This window comes from Hypanus sabinus, chromosome 7, assembly GCF_030144855.1.
Source record: "Hypanus sabinus isolate sHypSab1 chromosome 7, sHypSab1.hap1, whole genome shotgun sequence".
Taxonomy (NCBI): Eukaryota; Metazoa; Chordata; class Chondrichthyes; order Myliobatiformes; family Dasyatidae; genus Hypanus; species Hypanus sabinus.
Window position 1 is genome coordinate 4,850,361 of NC_082712.1, and position 25,506 is coordinate 4,875,866.

A 25,506-nucleotide genomic window follows, 5' to 3' on the forward strand; every position below is an offset into this window, starting at 1 on the left:
TACATTAACTAGAATCCAATCCTTGTCTTTCCTTTCTTATATTTCATAAATAATAGTAATATGTATAGTTCTTATTGTGGGTTATCTGCAATATTTTCACTTAACCATTAAAAACATCTGCTTCTTTACATTCACTTCTCTTCAATGTAATTTTATTAATTACAGAAAATCTATTGTATTTTTTTAAATCCCTGGCCTTCAAACAACACACACAAAATGCCGGTGGAACACAGCAGGCCAGGCAGCATCTATAAGGAGAAGCACTGTCGACGTTTCGGGCCGAGACCCTTCGTCAAGACTTCGCCAGTCCTGATGAAGGGTCACAGCCCAAAACGTCGACAGCGCTTCTCCTTTTTGATGCTGCCTGGCCTGCTGTGTTCCACCAGCATTTTTTGCGTGGTGTTTGAATTTCCAGCATCTGCAGATTTCCTCGTGTTTGCCCTGGCCTTCATATTAGATTTGTTTGTACGTTGTGACCTGCGCATATCAATATAGCAGAGAAGGCTAGAGGAACATCGTGGCTTACTCCTGCTCCTATTTTCCTGTGTCCTTGAGTTCAGGACACAAACAGTTTTCTTCCATTACACACACTGATGCAAAGGCTAAGACAATAAGACTGCGACAAAATTTATGCTCTGAACACCCTTTCATTCACATGTGCAGATGTTGTGAAGATTGAGCACACATTAGAAAGTGTGAATGCACTGCCTGAAATTGTTCTGTTTATAAAGGTTGCACTCCAAACCTTGCCAGTAGTGAAGGAAATAGTATTTCCTTCCACATTTCAGAAATTAGACTGCAACTCTGTTTCCCAAGAGCTACACAAGGTGAAACTGCATTTCAGCTGCCTACATTTATTACTGCAACATGCCTGAAGCAGACTGGAACTGATAAGTGAAGAGCAAATGTTCATTACCTCTTCCAAGCTAAAAAGGACACCGCCAATCGGAGCGCCAAAAGCCACAGAGACACCCGCGGCTGATGCTGCAGATAATACCTATGAGAAGAAATGGCAGTCTGTAAGCATATGTGATTTATGAAGAATTTTTTAATAACATTAAAACAGTTAGGCCAAGTTCAAAAGGAAAATTACAGTATTTGGCATACTTGTTTCTCACTTGGCAGTCAAATGTTACCAAGTTAATGTCATCTACTGTTTTTGCTACTGACAAAATTATACATAAAGTTATGGAGAAAAACAAGGAAAATCTTCATTTTAATTAATTAATACTTCGGTGAATGATTTGGTTTACAAAAAAACAAAGCTGTTTCAGCAAGCAAGAGTAATCTTAGGTACAATAATGCAAAAGCAAAATGTGGCCGGCATTGGGAATCAGAGAAAAAAAGAAAATGCTGCAAGGTCAAGTTTAATTATCATTCAGCCACACCTCTGAATACAGCCAAAGGAAACAGTGTTCCTCCAGAGCCAAGGTGCAAAACACAACACCAACAGTCACACACAGAGCACATGATAGCAGAATAATAATATATCCCAAGTGCCTGTGTCCTGGCCTGTAGATTGACGGTGCATGAGAGGCACACTTCTGCAAGAACAAACAAGTAGCAGTTCCTATCACACCCTCGTGAAGCAGTAGATGAATACAATCCAGCCTGTCTTCTACATGTACAGCTGAGGTCTTAAGACAGATTCCAATGCAACACTGTGAATCACATCTGGCCATTATCACAACTGCCTTCTGTAGCTTGTATAACTTCCTAACCAGGTTAGTAATTTACTTTCAATTCAATGACCTTCAGAATGAGTCTCTAAGGAGAAACCTTCCTGATTATATCTTGCAAGTCCATAAAAAAAACCCATCAAAAGACATTAGCCAGTCAACTTCTATAGTCACCAACTCCAAATCATCCATTTTTAGGCCAATGAGGCACAACCTACACTGGAAGGCAGCATTGACAGGAGAAGCCAGCCCCCAACCTCACACAGATTTCAGCAGGTCCATAGAGGCCTCTGTTCTCTCCCATACCACCTCCAGCGTCTCCTTTCCTGGGAGGTGCCAATATGCGGCCCAATTGCAGGAGGCAATAATCAAGGCAACACAGCTCCGCCCACCGTCAGTCTCATCGATGAGCCAGTGAACTAGACATGCAGTGTTCAACTTTACCAATGTGCAACAGGGTCTTATAATCACAATAAAAATGCCCAAGACAATCAACAAGCCCAGCTCCATCACTATCCAGCAGCTCGCTAGTGGGGTAAACCTGTAGTACTTTATGTTCTTAATATCCAGAAATAGTAGAAAAAACCTGAAGAACGAACAGTTACACCATTGGTTGGACCCAGAGAGGCCGCTGAGTCTGTGTGCACTGCCATCTTACCAGAAATCAGTAAGATCAGGCGGCATCTGTGAAGGAGAGCTAATGTCAATGATCACATCAGATCCTCTGTTTTTCTACCCAGACTTTAGATAATATCTTATGTTTTCATTCAAGAAATTATATTAAGTTTTGTCAGAGGAAGTATACCATGGATTTACTCTACAACCATCAGGCTCCTGAACCAGTGTGGATTATTTCACCTCAACACTGAAATGACTCCACAACCTACAGACTCATGTTGAAGGACCAAACTCATATTCTTATATTATATATTTACATGTTATAGTTATTATTTGCTTTTTTGTATTTATACAGTATGACTTCTTTGCACATTGGTTGCTAGTCATTGTTTGCATGCAGTTTTTCAAAATTTTTTTTCTATTTCTTTGATGTATTTTGAATGCCTGCGAGAAAATAAACATCAGGGTGACATGTACATAGTTTGATAATAAACAAACTCAGAATTTTGAAAATTATATTTAGGAAACTAATAAAAAATTAATGTTATGGGAATTTGGCAATTGTGTTGATACTACATTACACAATCAAATTATTACATGCAGTTCTTGTCACTACAAAAGAAGGACATGGTACTAATAGAAAGAATGCAGAAGGATTCATGAGGATGTTACTGGAATGGAGGACTTTAGTTATAAGAGATTGGAAGGCTGTGCTTATTCCCAATAGAATACGAGGCCAGGGAGAAAAATTATGAAGGGCACAAATATGATGACAGTCTGAGTCTTCTGTTTCTGGTGCAGGGACATCTCGAAATACAGGGTATAGTTTTAAGGAAAGAAAGGAGAAATTTAAAGGAGATCTGAGGGGTATGCTTTTTTTAATACATTAGTGGTTGTCTGGAAAGAGCTGCCAGATGAGGCTGCACAGACAGATACAGTTATATTGTTTAAAGGACAGTTAGAAAGGAACTTGAATTGGAAGAGCATTGAAGGGTTACAGGTTTACTGCACTGTTGAAGACATGGCTAAAGTGGGTGGAGAGTTGCCATTTCCATGCTGTGATTCTACATTAAAATTAGTAATTTTGTTTTGAGTGCCAAACCACTCCCTTGCAGCTTTTTCAGTCCGTATCAGTGACCTTTCTCAAATGAATTGAGATGTATTATATATAATGAGTATGGTGTCAAAGCTCAGCACTACTGAGTGCTGTCCACTGGTGGAGCAGGAGGGTCAGATGAACTCTAGCACTTCCCTCACTTCTTTGGTGCAGTACACAAGCACTGAATGTGAAGAGCAAGCTGAATCATTCAATGCAGCTGGCTAGCAGTTTTTCATGGAATTACTGTCCAGCAAGTAGAATATTTCAAACCATTTACTTGTGACTATTTTGTTGCTCTATCCTGAAAAAAAGATTTTATTTTTGTACCTAATGTCCTTGTATATGTTCACAATTACTGAGGAAGAAGCACCACCAAAGATGCCAGCAAATACCAGTCCTAAATAATAACTCGCAATGCCATTAGAACAACTTGAATTTACATAGTGTTCCTGACTGCAAAAATATCCCTTGGAGAAATGGAAGTTCACATATGAAATCTCCATGGATGAAATAAAAATGGAGGGCTATGTGGGAGGGAAGAGTTAGATGTGAAAGAACCTTATTGAACTTGGATAATGTACAGAATAGAGGGGAAATGAGGACTAGTTTGTAAATGAAAAGAAACTGGGGAAGCTGCAGATGGTGGAACCTGGAACAAATATTCTGTCTGCATAGTCTACAATACTTGAACACTGAATTTTCCATTTGCAAGTAACCCCTCTCTTCAATGGGCTCTTTCTCCCATTCCCCTTTCTTTCTCTCTTTCTGATCCTCTTTCGGTCCTCTCATATTTGTCTTTGACCTGTTGGCTCCATCCACATTACTTCCATTTCACTCTTAGATTTTCAGCCTCTTAACCCATCCACATCTGGTTCTGGTTCCAACTGACAGTCACCTCTGCACTAACGGTTACCACCAACAGCTCTTTATCAGATTCCATTCGGCCTTTGTGATACTGCCTATCTCCTTCCAGCAATCGTCTCCAGCCTTCATATTTCCCTCCCCCATCTTGTTCATTCTGCCTCATTTTTCTTTTTTTTTAAAACAAAAATACATTTATTATAAATTCAAACCACCTCAGTACTATTGTACAACCACATTACCAACAAAAGGCAGCAGATCGACTAGCGTAACTGAATTGACACATTCCCATCCTTATTAAGGATGGTAATTATCCCCATGGTCTCAAAGTACTTGTACTGTATGTTATCTGAGAACACAGTATGTTCTTTTTCCACAGCCACCTGGGCAGAGACATACCCTCTGAACATTTCCAGGCAGTTAGCTGGGCGGGTTCTCTGTCTTCCTCCATCTATCCTTCACCTTCCACTTGTTTTCAAACTTTACCCCACTCCCCTCACATAACTGACAAAACCTGCCCATCATCTATCCCTCCTCAGTAGACCAATTATCTCAGACTCCTGTCTTACCACCCCTCTTTTCCTCTATATATTGACCATCTCCAGTGTCCTGGTGCAAGGGCTTGACCTGAAATATCTCCCTAGATGCTGCTCAACACGTTGACTCCTTCCTGCAGATTCTTTACTGTTTTTAAAAGAAAATTTCCCTGAAGTACTAAAGCTTTAGTCAAAGTCAAGTTTACTGCCATATGCCTAAGTATATGCACAGATACAATAAAAAAAATTACACCTCTGTACAGTATTGTTGGACCCAAGGCAATCCATTGATCATAAGTCTCAGATAGTATTTCTCACAACCCTCTATCACCTTCTTTTATCTGATAGTATTGTCATATTTTTTGTATTTCACCCTTATTTGTCACTCTAACTTCACAGCCTGAACAACTTACTTGCTGTTGCTTTGATTCCAGTGTTGGCCACTTGTTTTTGTAATGATCCCTCACGTTTACTCTTTATGTTTGATAGAGTTTGACTTCCCAAGGTGCACTCTGTCTGAATTAAATCCAACCGCCATGGCTTCACCCAATCTTCCAGCTATTGACCTATTATAACCCTTAGACAACCTTCTTTGCATGTTGTCTGCAAACGTACTTATCGTGCTACCTACATCTTCATCCTTGCCATTACAAACCTGGTTGCACCAGGACCCAAGGGGGACCAACATTCTCATGGGCAAGTTTGTTAGAGCTGTTGGGGAGGGTTTCAACTAATTTGGCAGGGGGTTGAAAACTGGAGTGAAGGGACAGGATAGAACGGAAGGTAAAAATGCAAAGATAGCGTGCAGTCAGACTTGTCAGGAAGGGTGGGCAGATGATAGCACAAAATTGCAGCCAGCAAGGGGAGTATCAGTGCATTAGGGACGCACACCAATAAAAGCAGCAAGTACACTACTCAATTTGTTATATCTCAGTACACAGTGTAAGAAATAAGGTCGATGATCTTGTTGCACCTTTACAGATTGTCGGGTATGATATTGTGCCCATCACGGAATCGTGGCTGAAGGATGGTTGTAGTTGGGAACTGAATGTCCAAAGTTACACACTGTATCGGAGGGATAGGAAGGTAGGCAGAGGGGTGGCATGGCTCTGCTGGTAAAGAATGGCATCAAATCAGTAGAAAAATATGACATTGGATCAGAAGATGTTGACTCCTTGTAGGTTAAGCTAAGAAACTGCAAAAGTAAAAGGACCCTCACGGCAATTATATACAGGCCTCCCAACAGCAACTGGGATATGGACCACAGATTACAATGGTAAATAGAAAAGGTGTGTCAAAAGGGCAAGGTTATGAAAGTCATAGTAGATTTCAACATGTACGTCAATTGGGAAAATCAGGTTGGTAATGGATCTCAAGAGAGCGAGTTTGTTGAATGCCTCTGAAATGGCTTTTTAGAGCAGTTTGTCATTGAGCCTACTGCGGGATCAGCTATACTGGATTAAGTGTTATGTAATCAACCAGGGGTGATTAAGGAGCTTCAGGTAAAGGAACCATTGAAAGGCAGTGATCACAATATAATTGACACACAAAATGCTGGTGGAACACAGCAGGCCAGGCAGCATCTATAAGGAGAAGCACTGTCGATGTTTTGGGCTGAGAAGTCCTGACGAAGGGTCTCGGCCCGAAACGTCGACAGTGCTTCTTCTTATAGATGCTGCCTGGCCTGCTGTTTTCCACCAGCATTTTGTGTGTGTTGTTTGAATTTCCAGCATCTGCAGATTTCTTCGTGTTTGCACAATATAATTGAGTTCAATTTGAAAACTGATAGAGAGAAAGTAAAGTCTGACATAGCAGTACTGTATTTCAATGGAGTAAACGAAATTACAGTAATATGAGAGGAGTTGGCCAAAGTAAATTGGAAGGAGACGCTGGCAGGGATGATAGCAGAGCAGCAATGGCTTGCATTTCTAGACAAAATGAGGGAAGTGCAGGATAAATGTATTCCAAAAACAAAGAAATACTCAAATGGTAAAACAGTACAACCGTGGCTGACAAGGGAAGCCAAAGTTAACGTAAAAGCAAAACAGAGAGCATACAACAAAGCAGAAATTGGTAGGAAGACAGAGGATTGGGAAGCTTTTAAAAACCTATGGAGAGCAACTAAAAGAATCATTAGAGGGAAAAGATGAAACATGAAAGCAAGCTAGCAAATAATATCAAACTGATAGTAAAAGCTCTTGAGTATGTAAAATATAAAAGAGAGATGAGAGTGGACATAGCACTACTAGAAAATGAGGCCCAGAGAAGTAATAACAGGGGATAAGGAGATGGCAGATGAACTAATTGAGTATCTTGCATCAGTCTTCACTGCAGAAGACACTAACAGTGTGCCACATGTTGAAGGGTGTGCGGGAAGAGAATTGAGTGCAGTTACTATTACAAGAGGGCAGGTTGAACTGAATTGACATTATTACTTGCATCCTTCATATACATGAGTAAAAATCTTTACATTATGTCTCCATCTAAATGTACAATGCGCAATTTATAATAAATAGTATGTACAATAGGATTGGCAATATAACATAGAAATACAGTTCTGTCAGCATGAATTAATCAGTCTGATGGCTTGGTGGAAGAAGCTGTCTCACAGCCTGTTGGTCCTGGCTTTTATGCTGTGGTACTGTTTCCCAGATGGGTGCAGCTGGAAGAGTTTGTGATTGGGGTAACTCGGGTCTCCAGTGATCCTCCAGACCTTTTATACACAACTTGTCTTTGTAAATGTCCTGAATAGTGGTAAGTTCATATCCACACATGAGTTGGGCTGTCCGTACCACTCACTGCAGAGTCCTGGGATTGAGGGAAGTACAGTTCCCAGACCAGGCAATGATGCAGCCAGTCAGGATGCTCTCAATTGTGCCCCAAAAGAAAGTTGTTAGGATTGGGGGCCCATATGAAACTTCTTCAACCATCTGAGATGAAAGAGGCGCTGTTGTGCCTTTTTCACCACACAGCCAATGTGTACAGACCACGTGAGATCTTTGGTGATGTTCATACCGCAGAAATTAAAGCTGTTCACCCTCTCAACACCAGATCCATTGACGTCAATAGGGATTAGCCTGTCTCCATTCCTCCTGTGGTCCACAACCAGCTCCTTTGATTTTGCGACATTGAGGGAGAGGTTGTTTTCTTGACACCACTGTGTCAGGGTGATGACTTCTCTGTAGGCTGCCTTGTTATTATTTAAGGCCAATAAATCCAGTATCGTCAGCAAATTTAATTAGCATATTGGAGCTGTGGGGGGCACACAGTTATGGGTACACAGAGAGTGAAGGAGGGGGCTTAGTACAGAGCCCTGAGGAACATCTGTGTTGAGGGTCAGAGGGGTAGAGGTGAGGAAGCCCATTCTTACCACCTGCCGGCAATCTGACAAGAAGTCCAGGATCCAGCTTCACAAGGCAGGTTCTCTGAGCTTCTTGTCGAGCCTGGAGGGAATTATGATGTTGAATGCTGAACTGTAGTCCAAGAACAGCATTCTCACATAAGCATCCCTCTTCTCCAGATGTGCAAGGACGGTGTGTAGAGCTGTGGCTATTGCATCGTCTGTTGATCAGCTGTATCAGTAGGCGAATTGTAGAGGGTCCAGTATGGGTGGCAACATGCTGCCATGGTGCTCAAAAAGCTGAAAGACCCAAGGGTACACAAGTCACCTGGACCAGAAGAACTGCACCCTAGAGTTCTGAAAGAGGTAGCAGTAGAGATTGCGGAGGTATCAGTAATGATCTTTCAAACATCATTTGGCATGGTGCCAAAGGACTGGCAAATTGCAAATGTCACAGTACTCCAAGAAAGGAAGAAGCCAGCAGAAAGAAAATTACAGACCCGGGGATGTTGTAAATTTGGATTTTCAGAAGGCCTCTGAAAAGGTACCACTAATGAGGCTGCTTAGAAGGTTATGAACCCATTGTATTACAGGAGAGTAGGAGAATGGGCAAGAAGGTGGCAAATGAAATACAATGTTGGAAAATTCATGGTCATGCACTTTGGTAGTAGAAATAAATGTGCAGACTACTTTCTAAATGGGGAGAAAATCCTGGAATCTGAGATACAAAGTGGCTTGGGAGTCGTTGCGCAGAACACTCTAAAGGTTAACTTGCAGGTAGTCAGTGGTGGAGAAGACAAATGCAATGTTAGCATTCATTTCCAGCTGTTTAGAATACAAGAGCGGGGATGTGATGCTGAAGCTTTACCTTGAGGTATTGTGAACAGCTTTGGTCTCCTCATCTAAGAAAGGATGTGCTGGCACTGGAGAGGGTTCAGAAAGATGATTCCAGGAAAGAAACACATGAGGAACGTTTGATAATGGGCCTATATTCACTGGAATTTAGAAGGATGAGGGGGGATCTCATTGAAATTTCTTGAATAATGTAAGGCCTAAACAGAGTAGATATGGAAAGGATGCTTCCCATGGTGGGGCAGTCTAGGGCAAGAGGGCACAGCCTCAGAAAAAAAGGGTGTCCATTTAAAACAGATATACAGAGAAATTTCTTTAGCCAGAGGGTGGTGAATTTGTGGAATTTATTACCAGAGGCAGCTGTGGAGGCTAGTTTGTTGGCTGTATTTAAGGCAGGGCTTGATAGGTTCTTGATCGAACATGGCATCAAAGATTACAGGGAGAAGGCTGGGAAGTGGGGCTGAGGAGGGAAAAAAGGATCAGCCATGATTGAATGGCAGAGCAGATTCAATGGGCTAAATGTCCCAATTCTGCTTCTATGTCTTATGGTCTTATAAGCAAAGGTCTCTGCACAGATCTCTGGAGTACACCACCTGTTACAGTGTTCCTCTCAGATGAATACCTATCCATTTTACTATCTATCTCCTAGCAACAGGCCAACTTTACACCCACTCTGACAACATACCTCGCATTCCTTTTGCCTTAACCTTCTAAACCAGTCCACTCTGCAGACCCAGTCTTGTCAAATGTGTTACACTAAAATTCTATCACTTAACTACATTTAGAAGATGTTTTAAAATTCCTTTAACAAATTAATATTTTTTGGTTATCAGAGATTGTTTTAACAGCTTAAAAAAAATTTGACAAGAAGAGTCTGTGGAAAAAGTCATTAAACGCCACCTTCCAAGGCCTCGTTGCTGCTTGTAGATTGCTCCACTTCATGGGATTGATGTGTCAACAAGGCCTGGAGGATCAGACCCACATGGCCAGAGAAAGGAAAGAAATAGTGTGGTCAGTGAACATAAACAGCAGGGCAGATTTAGAGCCACTAGTGCTACAGTAAATATAACTGACTTCTAATCAAGGTAGAAAACTCATTAAAAGACATACATACCATTAAGATGATGGCAAACAAAGTAAACACTAGAAGGCTGTCAAACATCTGAAAGAGAAAGATCTCCAATTTAAAGTGAGAAAAGTACTTCAGGAAACATACCTCCCGCTTCTTTGCTTCATTTTTGTTGTATTTTGGGAATAAATAGGAGAAGATATTTCCACAGCAACAGGCAACATGAACAAGGGGACCCTCTTTCCCCAAACTCAGTCCAGAAGCCACAGCCAAAACCAGAGTGATTGTTTTAATTAGCAAGGTCCATTTGCCAAGGTAGCCTCGGATGATGAAGCCACTAAGAATAGTTTTAATCTGTAAAAGAGAAACATACATAGCATTTAGCCTTGGATTAAAAAGTGTGAAGTGATATGCTGTGATAGAAAGTGACAATAGTGACCGAACACAAAGTTCCAAAGAAAGAAAAGGAACGAAAGAACCTAGGAGTGTATGGGCATTAACCCTTATTTCACTGTACTACTGCCAACAAATAGCAAAACAAATTCATGACTTATGTGAGTAATGATAAACCTGGTTCTGACGTGGGTCTCTATTGTGGACTGAGAATATGAAGGGGGCAGTGAGAAGGGAATCATGTTGGGAAAATGGGAATAGAGAGGGGAGAGAATAGGAAGCATCAAGAGATATTCTGTAATGATCAATAAGGCAATTAACTAGATCAAATGGCCTTGTCTGGTGCCTCAGGGCTGGGACTATCTACACCTGTGCCACCCCCTGCTCAGGCACTCCTCCTCTGCCACTTGTCCCACACTCCTCCCATACCCAACATTCTTTGCTTCCACCAGATTTACATGTTGACGTTGACAATTCCATGCTCCACGTTGACAAATACAGAACTGTGCGATAGAAAAATTGGATTTGCTGTTTCAGCTGTTGGTAATCATTCTATTCGCCCATCAGGACTTAGTTCCTTAATTAAGTCATTCTGTAGTCACCATTCGGTTATCAAAATGTAGATTTACTGGTAATCTTGTCAAGTGAAAATGGAAAAGCTGTACCAAATTCATGCTCAGGTAGATCAACTTTGGCTGGTCTGGTGCACACCAGTTTTTAATAAATCACCTTTTATTTTGAACACCGTGCAACTTTCAGTTTGTTCCTATACAGGGATTGGTCAATTAAATACATTAAATACTTTTGAGAGAGTAGAGCAGACAAGACCCTAACTTTTATAAATACAGACAGATTAAAAAAAGCAGGTAAGTTAAAATGAACCTTTATAAAGCACTTGTAAGACCTCAGCTAGAATATTGTATTCAACTTTGTCACCTGAAAAGGTGCAGAAAAGATTTAATAGAATGGCTCTCAGAATTAAGATTTCAACAATAAGATTGAAGAAGCCTCCTTGGAGCAATGAAGGTTGAGAGAAATATGGTAGAGGAGCACAAGATCATAGTATAAATGGAGAAAAGCTGTTCACAGTATTAGTGAGTTCAAAAACTAGCAAGCTCAGATTTCATATTCTGGAAATAAAAGAGAAAAGCAAGGAGAAACTGCACTTCTAAATTCAGAGGCCGGTTATGATCTATCGCTCACTGCAAGTGAGTGTGGTGGAATAAATTCAGCCATGATGGAATGGCAGAGCAGGCTCAAGGGGCCTAGTTCTGCTCCTTTGCCTTATGGTCCTCATTAATAAGGGTGCCGACAGTTATGGTGAGAAGGCAGGAGAATGAGTTTGAGAGGGATAATAAATCAGCCATATTGGAATGGTGGAGCAGACTCGATGGGCCAAATAGCCTAATTCTGCTCCTAAATTAGGGAAGAAACTGATAGGCACTAGAAGGAATAGGGCTGCAGACGAGGGAATAGGATTAATTGTGAAACTCTATAAGACATTTAAATGGTTCTTAGTTCCAAATTATATTGTATATTCTTTGAAAGCATTTATTAAAAAAAAAGTACCAGTTACAATGGCATAGCGAAGCATTTGGGAAGTTTGATATCCTACTTCAACATTAATTAACCATTAGCTCATGTAAGAATAGGAATCAAGGTTAAAGCTAAAGTCTTGGGTCTTGTATCAGGAATGCTTTTTCATACACAGTGACTGATGCAAACTGACATTAGGCAATTTGTATGTATTTAAAGTTATGAAGGACTTAGGCAAAGACAGGGAAAATATAACCATAATGTACAAAGTGAGCTGAATATACCTGCTCTGTGTGGTAACCCTGCTTACTGTAAATTGGATGCCACAGTGGGAAGAATGGTAGATGTTCTTCATGGATGAATTAATATACTTTAAAGAACTCAGACATTTTAAACTAGCTAATTTTGACAACAATAAATTATGGTCAGCATTCAATCAAGATGCTATTTCACTTCTCTTAATACACAACTATATGTAGAAAACAAACTACATTTGTTTTATAAAAAATGTGCCATATTGTCACTTGTCAAAGTGCAGTCAATATCATGTCTGACATACTAAGGAGAGTATGGTTATTCTATTTTTATCAATGGAATTCAGAAGTTAGGTACAGAATAACTGTTCAAAGAGGTTTTCATCTCTTCTTCATTGTTCAGGAATCTCTTTGTTGTCTGTTAATTTACTTCTTCTGGGAGACATTATTCTTGGCAATTGATGTCCTCCCCCCCCCCACCCCTGATCCTCCAACAATCAATTTTGACAGTCCATGCCAGAACCTTTTATGTCCATATAATCTGACAACACATCATGGCTCCTATGGGTAAAACATCAGTTGTCCGGATATACCAGGGCTTTTTAAATGTTATGGACCCCTACCATTAACCAAGGGGTCCGTAGACCTCAGGCTGCGAATCCCTGGGTGTTGCAGACCAGTCACCCATTTCCAGCAACTTTATTGGTTTAATTGCAGAAATAAGGGTGTGTAGATATGATAATGATGGTCAAAATAAATAACATTGTTAAAGCACTTTTTAAAAATTCTCAAACCTCACCTCTGGAATTCCAGAGCCGCAGGCATAGGGAGCAAACACCTTCACTAAAGAAACAGCCAGGAAGCCAAATCCCAAGGCCCAGAAGATGTACATAATGTAGTTCATTATATAAGAACCCGGACCCTGGAAAACATTCCATTGAAAATCTGATTAAGGGTTGCAAGCATTAGAGAAACTTATACTCATACATCTTTTATCTCAGTGTTCACTCCTCTTTCAGGCATGTGATCACCATCAGGCATCAGGTTTTCAGGTCAAACACTGCCAACAGCAGAACAAACACCCTCAAATAGCTCTCTTTTTAAAAAAATATATATAATTTTGCTTTCAAAATCAACTGATTTCTTTTAATACCAGTATAACTAACTAGAGGTATTAAGAGTATTACTTGATTTAATCAACAGATATAAAACATTAGCAGTTGGCACCAGGAATGAGACAGTTTAAAAAGTCAGGAAAAATTAAGCCAAAAACAAAAAGAAGAAATATGAAACTAGGCATACAGAAAAGTTGTTAAAATTGAAAAGCATGTTTAGTAAATTATAAAGTAAATCTGGCTCCTATAGGCAGGACAAATTATAGGAGAAATAAGAAATGGCAACATTATTAAATGCATTATTTTGGATTAGAACATAACTCAGAAAAACAGGTGGGTTGGGGCTGCATTAGAGGTTAAAATAGCACCAAAAATTGGGATAAAATCAAATGTTTGTTGAACCCTCCAGCTATTTTTAAATGAAGAAAGGATAACAGAGGGGCACCTGCTGGTGGGTTGGGTAACTTATTAAATGTCTATTCTATGCACATTACCATTATGGCATTGAACTCCTTGTCTGAAAGACTAGTCTAACTGCTTACCTCAGCCATGATTCATCTTTATTTTTCACTCTTTGTCTGTTAGGTTACAGTCAGTGCAGTGAGATTGGCTCCGGGCTGTGTTTTGTTCTGTGTGTGAGATGTGAGGATTCTGGGAGACCTCCAGTCTTCCAGATAACCACAACTGCATACTGTGCAGAGAGCTGCAGCTTGATTACCTTCGGCTGTTATGGGAGACTGACCAAGTGATAGGTAGGAGCTACAGGAGTAGCCACCCTTAGGTTGCAGGAGGCAGGTATCTGGGTGACTGGCATGAGAAGGGAAATGGACAGCCAATGTAGAGTACATCTGTAGCCATTCCCCTCAAAAATAAATATTCACCACTTTGGATACTATTGGGGGGGGGGGGGGGGGACCTACAGACTTGGGAGCTGCAGTGACCAGGTCTCTGGCACTGAAGCTCAGGAGAGAAAGAAGGTGAAGAGTGGTTACAGGAAATTCCATAGTTAAGAGGAATAGAAACGAGATTCTGTGGACACCAGAGACACCCAGATGGTATGTTGCCTCAAAGGTGCCAGGGTCAGGGATGTCTCAGATCGGGTCTATGGCATTCTAAAAGGGGGAGGGTGAGCAGCCTGAAGCCTTGATGCATATTGGCACCAATAATTAAGTAGGAAAGGAGAGGAGGGCCTGAAGAGAGATTTTAGGGAGCCAAGTAGAAAGCTGAAAAGCAGGACCTACTGGGTACTAATCTTTGGATTGCTGCCTGCTGCCTGTGCCACGTGCCTGTGAGGGTGAGAATGGGATGATTTGGCAGGTGAATGCGTGGCTCAGGAACTAGTGCAGGGGGTAGAGCTTCGGATTTCTGGATCTTTGGGATCTCTTCTGAGGAAGGTGCGACCTGTACAAAAAAATGGGTTACACCTGAACCCGAAGAGAACCAATATCCTTGAGGGCAGGTTTGCAAGGCCTGTTTGGGAGAGGTTAAATAATTTTGGCAGGGGATGGAAGCGAAGTGCTAGGGCGGAGGATGAGGTGGTTGGTTTACAAACAGAGGCAGTGTGTAGTGAGACTGCTAGCAAGAACAAAGTGATGATAGGGCAAAATTGCAGTGAGTAGGACGAGTGGGAATGTAAAAGGGACCAAAAATCATAACAGGTGATGAATACAGGACTGAAGATGTTATTGTTGAAGGCACACAGTTACAGATTACAGATAGATGAACCTGTAGCACAGTTATAGATTGGCATGCATGATGTAGTGGGATTCACTGAATTGTGGCTGAAAGAAGACTATAGCTGGGAGCTATATATTATAACGAACGGTCAGACAGGTAGGCCGAAAGAGTGAAGTGACTGTTGGTAAAAAATGAACTCAAATCATTGGAAACAAAGTGGATCAGAAGGTATAAAATCATTGTGGGTAGAGCTAAGAAAATGCAAAGGTAAAATGACTTATGGGAATTATATATAGACCTCCAAACAGATGTGGTCTACAAATTATAACAGGAGATAGAAATGCATACTAAAAGGGCAATGCTAATGCCCATGGGGGATTTCAAAATGCAGGTAGATTGGGAAAATCAGGTTGGAGCTGGATCCCAAGAGGGGAAATTTCTAGAATGTCTATGAGATGTATTGGATGGCAGAACTGATGGCACTGTGGCCAAGTTTGTGGATGATACGAAGATTGGTGGAGGGGCAGGTAGTTTTGAGGAAGCAGAAGTGCTACAGAAGAGGTTAGGAGAATGGGCAAAGAAGTGCCAGATGGAATACAGGGTTGGAAAGTATATGGTCATGCACTTTGATAGAAGTGGACCTACTTACATCTGCCTGTCCAATTATTAATTCGGCCCACGTTTTCCATTGAGGACATTTGTTTCTCGCTTCAAACGTTGTCTCACTTGATCCCCAGCAGCACTGTTCATGATTGAACCACAATGCACTCAGACATATGCCTTCCTTTAAATCAGTCATCCAGTCTGCAGCAATATCTATTAAACCAGCCAGGGCACCTGGAATTTGTCAGATGAAATCAAACCTTTAGTTGTCAATGTTCTTCAATTTAAGACGAATCAATGATTTATTCACAGTACATTGTTTATTGCATTATCTCATTCTTGTCAGACTCAAGACTTTTCATGGTACAAAATAAAAGGAACTTAAGCCATTCACCCTCAAGTTTGCCCCACAGAAGGAAAACCAAGATGCTATATTTGCCAACAATGTATCATTCTACCTTTCACAAGTTAGAATTTCATTTACTTAACTCCTTTAACATAGGACGTACAGTTGCTGCACTGAAATACATGATTGAGTCCAATAAATCAGTACACATTAAGCATCTTGATCTGAACCATTAACTGTTTATTTTCCGTGAGAAAAGAGTAGTCAACATTTTAGGTCGAGACCCTTCATCAGGAACTATCTCTCCTTTCAGTTAGTCCTGATGAAGGGTCTCGACCCGAAACGTTGGCTACTCTTTTCTCACGGATGCTGCCTGACCTGCTGAGTTCTTCCAGCATTGTGTACGTACTCTTTGATCCACAGCATCTGCAGTTGTATTTTTGTGAACTGTTTATTTTCCACTGCAGATTCTGTCTGACTTGCTCAATTCCATCAGCATTTTGTTTTTTCCCCTCTCTCTTTCTCTAGAGAACACAGCATCTTCATTCTCTTATAACCATATAACAATCACAGCACGGAAACAGGCCATCTCGGCCCTCCTAGTCCGTGCCGAACTCTTAATCTCACCTAGTCCCACCTACCCGCACTCAGCCCATAACCCTCCACTCCTTTCCTGTCCATATACCTATCCAATTTTATCTTAAATGACACAACTGAACTGGCCTCTACTACTTCTACAGGAAGCTCATTCCACACAGCTATCACTCTCTGAGTAAAGAAATACCCCCTCGTAACTTCTGCCGCCTAACTCTCAAATCATGTCCTCTCGTTTGAATCTCCCCTACTCTCAATGGAAACAGCCTATTCACGTCAACTCTATCTATCCCTCTCAAAATTTTAAATACCTCGATCAAATCCCCCCTCAACCTTCTACGCTCCAATGAATAGAGCCCTAACTTGTTCAACCTTTCTCTGTAACTTAATTGCTGAAACCCAGCTAACATCTTAGTAAATCGTCTCGGCACTCTCTCTAATTTATTGATATCTTTCCTATAATTAGGTGACCAGAAATGTACATAATATTCCAAATTTGGCCTTACCAATGCCTTGTACAATTTTAACATTACATCTTCCATCATCAATTGGAAACAAAATTGGGTCAAGTCAGATGGTGAAAATAGAGGGCTGCTTTACAGATTGGAGGCCTGTAATCGGTACCAATCAGGGATCAGTCTAGTGTTATTTGTCATATATGCCAAAGTATGCAATCAAATGCAAGTGGAACGATTGGTAATTTTGCAGATGACACCAAGATTGGTTATGCCATGGACAATGGAAGAAAGTTGTTTAAGGTTACAACAGGATCTAGATCAACTGGGATAGTAAACAAAGAAATGGCAGATGACTTTAACTCGACAAACATACGCAACACTTTCAAAGATCATCTAGGGCAGGAGGTACACAGTGAAGAGAGGGCTCTGACCATGTGCTATAGAACCGAAGAGACACTGGGGTACAAGTACATAGTTTTACCCCTTCCTTTCCAGATCTGCAGAAGGATCGCGGCCCAAAACATCGACTGCTTATTCATTTCAAAAGTTACTGCTGGTACCGAGTTCCTCCAGCATTTTGTGTGTGGTGCACTAGATTTCCAGCATCTGCAAATTTTCTCACATTTATAAAGTACATAGTTCCTTGAAAGTAGTAGCTCAGGTAGACAGGGTTATGAAGAAAATATATGGTATACATATTCCAGCTGATCGATAGATTGGCCAGTCTGTATTTGGATTATTGTTTGCAGCTCTGGTCGCCGTTCCACAGAAGAATGTGATTAACCCAGAAAGGGAGCAGAAAAAATTCACAAGGTTGTTGTCAAGACTAGAAGACCCATGTTGAAAGATCAGACTGGACAGGCTATGACCATGTTCTCTGGAGTGAAAGAACCCGAGGGATGATCTTACAGAGGTTTATAAAATTATGAGGGACATTGATAAGATGGATGGCCACTGTGTTTTCTCAGGTAAGGTAGTCTAAAAGCTGGAGGGCATACGTTCGAGAGAGGGGAAAGCGTTAAAATGGGATCTGAAAACAAGCTTTTCAACAGAGGGTTGTGTTGGGTTTATGGAACAAACTGCCAAAGGAAGTTGGTAGAAGGATCCACACCCCTCCCATCCATGTACCCATTTAAACTTCCCTTAAATGTTGAAATCAAACCCACGTCCAGCACTTTCGCTGGAAGCTCATTCCACACCTCCCTCAGATAGGTGCACAATTGATAATGATGTTGTGTTCACTGCTTTACCTGATGCCAAACCAGTCAATGTTACAACCAGCCATCCAGACCAGGCATCGTATAAACTTTTTACAAACTCCCACACAGAATCTTTCTTCTTGCTAGTAATCTGCAATAAAAAGAAGTGTTGAATAATACACTACACTCAGAAACAAGCTGTCAAAAAAATAATTAGCTTTCCTTCAGAGGTCACTAAATATTGCACTGAATCCTGATCACTCTGAACATCTTAGTATTCATAGTGCAACTTTAAAATAGGAACCAAAATCAATGTTAAAGTGATAAACAAAATAGTAATGATGCTTAACCTGCATCTCAGAAGTGTTCTAAAACATTACTTATTCTGCCAAAAGTAATGATCAACAATTTAAGCTTCGTCAATCTTAGGTAAGCCACATACATCAAACACTGTCACAAAGATTATCATAGCTATAAAGGTATTATTACAATTCTGTCCTTCCTTGCTTTACCAAATTTGAAGATGCACTGTTAATGACTATTAACCTGCTGAGAAAGCAGATTTAAAGAAGGTGATTACAATGTAAGCTCGGTAGAATTATAACTTCTGGCATAGATGTGAAAGAAAACTCAAGAGTGCCAGCCGACTTGATGGTGCTGTTGGAAGGATAGAGGGATGCAAGTTCAGATTTAAATGGTGCCAGAGAAACGGGGAACAAGACATGCTGTACCATAATTTACGAAAACAGGACAGTCAGCTTAATCTCCAAGCCAGGCAATTTAATAAAAAATTAAGGTACAGTGCAAATCATCATCATTAAGGATGAAGATTAATCTATGAAGTCTAACATGGTTATGCTCAATGAAACTGAAACAGAAGTAACTGCAGGTGCTAGATATCTCAAACAAAAATAAAAAATGCTGCTTGTGTAGAGGAGATTCAAACGATTGAAGGAATTTAGTTGTGGGGAGAGATTGGATAGGGTGGACTTGTTCTCCCCCCCCCCCCCATGAGATATCATAAACGAGGTTTAAGGAGAGGAAGTTAAGATCTATAAAATTATTATAGGCTAAAGTAGCATGGATGTTGGAAGAAAACTATTTATTTCAACATTGTTCAGAAGCAGGGACCATTAATTTAAAGTAATTGATCCAGGGATGCAGAGGAAAGAACTGGACAGTACTGAGGAAAGATCAGGACAGTGGAAGTAGACGACAAGCTCTCGCAGAACTTCAGCACCACCATAATATCCAATGGCATTTTGTCATTCTATTCACTTTTAAGTGAGACTCAAAGAGTAGCATATTTAATATTTCAGTAATATTTGAGTAATATTTTAAATACATTTAATTAAGCATTCTTTGTTTGTTTGCATAATTAATTATGAGTTATATGTAAGCACGTGAACACTGTAGATCATTTCAGCAGCATGTCATTTGTGAGCATGTCACTTAGAAAAACTAAGTAGACAAAACGTATCCTGGGTCCTGTGTTTTTCTTTCAATTAGTTTTTTTGGAATTACAAAACATAACATCATACATAAAAAGGTGATGAAGCCAGAGGCCAGGGATAAAGAACACCACTTTTTCGTTATGTCAGTATAAGCTATGTTTGTTGCCTTAGACCAGAGAAGATCAATAATTGATTTCTTACAGGTGTTCACTGTTCTCTTGAATGGTTTTGAAGGACTAAATATAGAGAAACTACTTCCAGGGTAGAAGGAACAATAAACAGAACACAGAAACAAGACAATTGGTAAAGAAAAACTGAGGTGATGCAAACACAAGTTATTCTTTGAATTTTGCAGCAGATTGTTAAGGCCTGGGGCACGCTGCCAAAATTACAGCAAAAGCAGCTTTAACAATGATTTACAAAGAGAACTGAATAGGGAAAGTTTCAGGGCTGAGGAAAGAACAGGACAGTGGAATTGGATGACAAGGTCTCGTAGAACGTCAGTATCACCATAATATCCTATAGCATTCTGCCTCTCGGAGATACAAAAAAAACTGATAAAGTGACATTTGACGGTTTCAAAATCAAAACTGACTCTTCTTTGGGACACCTTTATTGGTCACCTGTTTCAGACAGTAATAATTTAATTACTGATCCTCTTCATTTGACTCTAATCCAAAATAAGATCAGAAGGTGCTGCAAATACTCAACAGACCAGGTAGCAACTATGGACAGAAAATACACTAACATTTCAGGTCAATGATCTTTGACCAGAGCCTGAAAAGTTCATCACCCAGAAACAGCTTTGAACCTCTCTCACCAGTACATGTCCTGCTGAATATTTTCTGATCCCAATTAAATGAGCAGGTTAGGATTGCCACTGATTCCTAAATTAGCGATTTTTTCGCACCTCCACTATTTAATGTGAAATGACTAACTACACCCACCTTTCTGTGCCTTTCCCGGTCCTTGCACTTCTCTCGCACCCAGTCAATGGTATGGAAATCATCATATGTTCCAACGCCCGGTATAGGTTCATCCAAAAGGTCCAGTAAGTGTGTTGTGCTATTAATACCGCCTCCATTTGTCATGGTATAATTGACACCTTCAACAACAAAAAACACAAATTCATATTAAACTCAATCTAAGCAATCAACAGTAAGATTTTTTAAAAATTGAGAATGGTCCTGGAAACAATTGGACATTACTATATTTGAAAATTTACTGTATTTGTAATTTCACTACAGTTTAATCCAATGACAATAATAACCTTCCATAATTTGCTAAACACATCCAACATCCTCCCAATTAAGAAGCAGAGCATTAATAGACGATTATCATTTTATTGCCTCTGCTCCCCACACCCACCAATCAACAGTTTAGGAGATGGGATGTGCAGCAAAGCTTAAAGCAGAAGCAGCTGAAATAAGAAGTTAGTAGCGCTCAAAGGAGATTGGTGATGACAGGCTTTGTGACTGTGGACTCTCTTTCGTGAACTTCAGTTGTTTGCTTGTTTTTGTCTTTTGCACAATTTTTTTTTTGCATATTGGTTGCTTGAAAGTCTCTTTATTTAAATGTGTCCTACTGGGTTTCTTTGTTTTGTGGCTGCCTGCAAGGAGACGAATCTTAAGGCTGCATATAATATGCATACATTGATAATAAATGCCCTCTGGCCAACACTTTCAACCACGTACAAATACAACCGCACTCATCTTTTAACATTGAAAAATTATCATTAAAATTGTCATATGATAATAGTCAGGCAAACAATGGGTACCACTTCCTACTGCCATGTCAGAGCTGTACAGGTAAGAAATGGGCCCTTCAGCAAGATACATACACACCACATTTTGTACTAATAGTCACTAAAACCATTCTCCCACACCAGGTCCAAATGGAAAGGACTAGATCTTGAGCAGGAATATTTGACTGAATATTACTGATTTTGGAGGCAGTGCAGAGGAGGTTCATCAGGTTGATTCCAGAGCTGAGGGAGATTGACTATGAGTAGAGCATGAATCGCCTGGGACTGTACTCGCTGGAGTTCAGAAAAATGAGAGGAGATTTTATTGAAACATAAAATTATAAAAGGAATAGATAAGATAGAGGCAGGAATGTTGTTTCCACTGGTAGGTAAGTCTAGAACGAAGGGATGTAGCCTCAAGATTTGGGGGAGTAGATTTCGGACGGAGATGAGGAGGAACTGCTTTTCCCAGAGAGTGGTGAATCGGTGGAAGTCCCTGCCCAATGAAGCAGTGGAGGCTACCTCAGTAAATATATTTAAGACAGGGTTGGTTAGATTTTTGCATAGTAGGCAAATTAAGGGTTATGGGAAAAAGTGACTAGGTGCAGAGGAGTCCATGGCCAGATCAGCCATGACCTTACTGAATGGCAGAGCAGGCTCAACAGGATAGATGGCTGACTCCTGCTCCTGTTTCTCATGTTTCTTATTTCTTATCAGGTAATACTTCCCTTCATATATGCGCATGTACCAAGCCCTGGGCAGTGAAACCAATAACTTCCTATTTCCAGTACCAACTTCTGCATTTCAGGACATATGAGACACAATCAGTTTTGCCCAATATTTGTTCAACTTGGATGTTTTATCGAGCTTTAGAACATTGAACAGCAAGTGATATTTTGTGGACCAAAATAAGCAGCTGGCCATCCTGGTATCTTCTGGTTTCAAGATGGTATACTATGAATAAAACTAGCAGGTGAGAAATTTTCTGCTGCCAATCCACAGGTCTACTTGACTGATCATCACAAGTTTTCATGGCAAGATTTGAAAATGATCACAGCATCAAAAATCACTCAATTATGGAGACAAAAGACTGCATTTTCTGGGATCTGAAGCAAAAATCAAACTGCTATAAGAACTCAGTAGGTTGGGGGAATAGAATTGGCCCTGGTTGCAGGATCTTGCTCCAAAACAATTGACAATTCTTTCCTACCCCACAAATGCTACTTGACCTGCTGAGCTCCTCCAGCAATTTGTTTCTTACTCATTCGATTATGACATATCAAAAGATGTTCAAGAAAAAATATTTTAATCCCATATTATAAAAGAGAAATTCTGCAGGTGTTGGAAATCCAGAGTAACAGCACACGAAATGCTGAAGAAACTCTGCAGGTCAGACAGCATCCATGGAAAATAGTAAACAGTCAACGTTTCGGGCTGAGACCCTTCATCAGGACAGTCCCATATTGATGGTAATACCCAATACTAGAAACCAATAGCAAGCATTTTTTTCATTTTAACAAAACATCCATTATTCTCAGTTAAAAGAATATGAAAACCTTTGTAAATCTTGATATCATGAAACACATTACGACTAAAGTGCTGATATAACATTCTGTACATTTTGGAGAACAACAGTAGATAGAAACAGTTTGAAAATATGCAGTGGGTATATTTTTTACTGGTATCCAAAAGCAAAGTAATAAGCTGTTTTCAATCATGTCTCTTTATAAGCAATCTCTAATTGAAATTTATTATGCATTAAAATTCCTTGTTACATACTGTACAAAAAATAATTGTTCAGGGAATATAACTTCCAACAGAAATTTTACTTGGTCATGTACGTGGCACACTAACTCAACTACTCCCTGGATGGCAGGGACAGGTACTCCTGACTTCCTTCTGGAGTTGACAGCATTTAAAAAGGGTTCTAGAAGTAAGCCGAGCAATTATAGACCTGTCAGTTTGATATGAGTGGTGGGTAAATTAATGGAAAGTATTCTTAGAGATAGCATTTATAATTATCTGGATAGACAGGATCTGATTAGGAGTAGCCAGCATGGATTTGTGCGTGGAAGGTCATGTTTGACAAACCTTATTGAATTTTTTGAAAAAGTTACGAGGAATGTTGACGAGGGTAAGGCAGTGGATGTAGTCTATATGGACTTCAGCAAGGCCCTTGACAAAGTTCCACATGGAAGGTTAGTTAAGAAGGTTCAGTCGTTAGGTATTAATGCTGGAGTAATAAAATGGATTCAACAGTGGCTAGATGGGAGATGCCAGAGAGTAGTGGTGGATAATTGTTTATCGGGATGGAGGCCGGTGACTAGCGGGGTGCCTCAGGGATCTGTTTTGGGCCCAATGTTGTTTGTAATATACATAAATGATCTGGATGATGGGGTGGTAAATTGGATTAGTAAGTATGCCGATGATACTAAGGTAGGAGGTGTTGTGGATAATGAGGTGGGTTTTCAAAGCTTGCAGGGAGATTTATGCCAGTTAGAAGAATGGGCTGAACGTTGGCAGACGGAGTTTAATGCTGAGAAGTGTGAGGTTCTACATTTTGGCAGGAATAATCCAAATAGAACATACAGGGTAAATGGTAGGGCATTGAGGAATGCAGTGGAACAGAGAGATCTAGGAATAACAGTGCATAGTTCCCTGAAGGTGGAGTCTCATGTAGATAGGGTGGTGAAGAAGGCTTTTGAAATGCTGGCCTTTATAAATCAGAGCATTGAGTACAGAAGTTGGGATGTAATGTTAAAATTGTACAAGGCATTGGTAAGGCCAAATTTGGAATATTGTGTACAGTTCTGGTCACCTAATTATAGGAAAGATATCAATAAATTAGAGAGAGTGCAGAGACGATTTACTAGGATGTTACCTGGGTTTCAGCACTTAAGTTACAGAGAAAGGTTGAACAAGTTAGGTCTCTATTCATTGGAACGTAGAAGGTTGAGGGGGGATTTGATCGAGGTATTTAAAATTTTGAGAGGGATAGATAGAGTTGACGTGAATAGGCTGTTTCCATTGAGAGTAGGGGAGATTCAAACGAGAGGACATGATTTGAGAGTTAGGGGGCAGAAGTTTAAGGGAAACACGAGAGGGTATTTTTTTACTCAGAGAGTGATAGCTGTGTGGAATGAGCTTCCTGTAGAAGTAGTAGAGGCCAGTTCAGTTGTGTTATTTAAGGTAAAATTGGATAGGTATATGGACAGGAAAGGAGTGGAGGGTTATGGGCTGAGTACGGGTAGGTGGGACTAGGTGAGATTAAGAGTTCGGCACGGACTAGGAGGGCCGAGATGGCCTGTTTCCGTGCTGTGATTGTTATATGGTTATATGGTTATTTGTCTGGTTTTAAATTTATTATCTTATTTCAGATTTGCATCGGGACATCATTGACAAGGTCAGCATTTATTTACTGCCAGTTCCTATTTGCCCTTGAAATGGTAGTGGTGAGCAGTCTATTTGAGCATCCATCATTCAGGCCATAAGACCTGAAGACATAGAAGCAGAATTAGGCCTTTTGGCCTATCGTCTGCTCCACCATTCAATCATGGCTGATCCTTTTTTCCCCTCCTCAGCCCCACTCTCTGGCCTTCACCCTGTAACTCCTCAGCCCCACTCTCTGGCCTTCACCCTGTAACACTTGATGCCATGTCCAATCAAGAACCAATCAATCTCTGTCTTAAATACACTCAACATCCTGGCCTCTACAGCTGACTGTGGTAACAAATTCACCATCCTCTGCATCTGTTTTAAATGAACACTCTCCATCCTGAGGCTATGCCCTCTTGCTCTAGACTCCACCACCATGGGAAACATCCTTTCCACATCTACACTGTCTAGGCTTTTCAACATTCGAAAAAGTTCAATGAGACCCACCCTCATCATTTAAAATTCCAGAGAGTACAGACCCAGAGCCATCAAACTTTCCTTATATGATAACCCTTTCATTCCTAGAATCATCCTTGTGAACGTCCTCTGAACACTCTCCAATGCCAGCACATCGCTTCTCAGATAAGGAGCCCAAAACTATTAACAATGCTTAAGGTGAGGCCTCACCACTGTCTTATAAAGCC

At 40.4% G+C, this 25,506-nt stretch overlaps 1 protein-coding gene across 5 annotated transcripts in view; it reads right to left on the reverse strand.

The window, feature by feature from the left end:
* The window catches only part of clcn3 (chloride channel 3), a 218,904-nt gene that overhangs the window by 58,863 nt on the left and 134,535 nt on the right, over positions 1–25,506 (reverse strand). For all 5 annotated transcript variants that reach the window (XM_059974104.1, XM_059974101.1, XM_059974102.1 and 2 more), the window contains 6 exons: positions 20,631–20,788; positions 18,281–18,380; positions 15,679–15,866; positions 13,037–13,159; positions 10,202–10,408; positions 917–997 (listed from right to left, as the gene is read on the reverse strand). In XM_059974104.1, the coding sequence (XP_059830087.1) occupies positions 917–997; positions 10,202–10,408; positions 13,037–13,159; positions 15,679–15,866; positions 18,281–18,380; positions 20,631–20,788 (857 nt within the window). The remainder of the gene's footprint in view (positions 1–916; positions 998–10,201; positions 10,409–13,036; positions 13,160–15,678; positions 15,867–18,280; positions 18,381–20,630; positions 20,789–25,506) is intronic.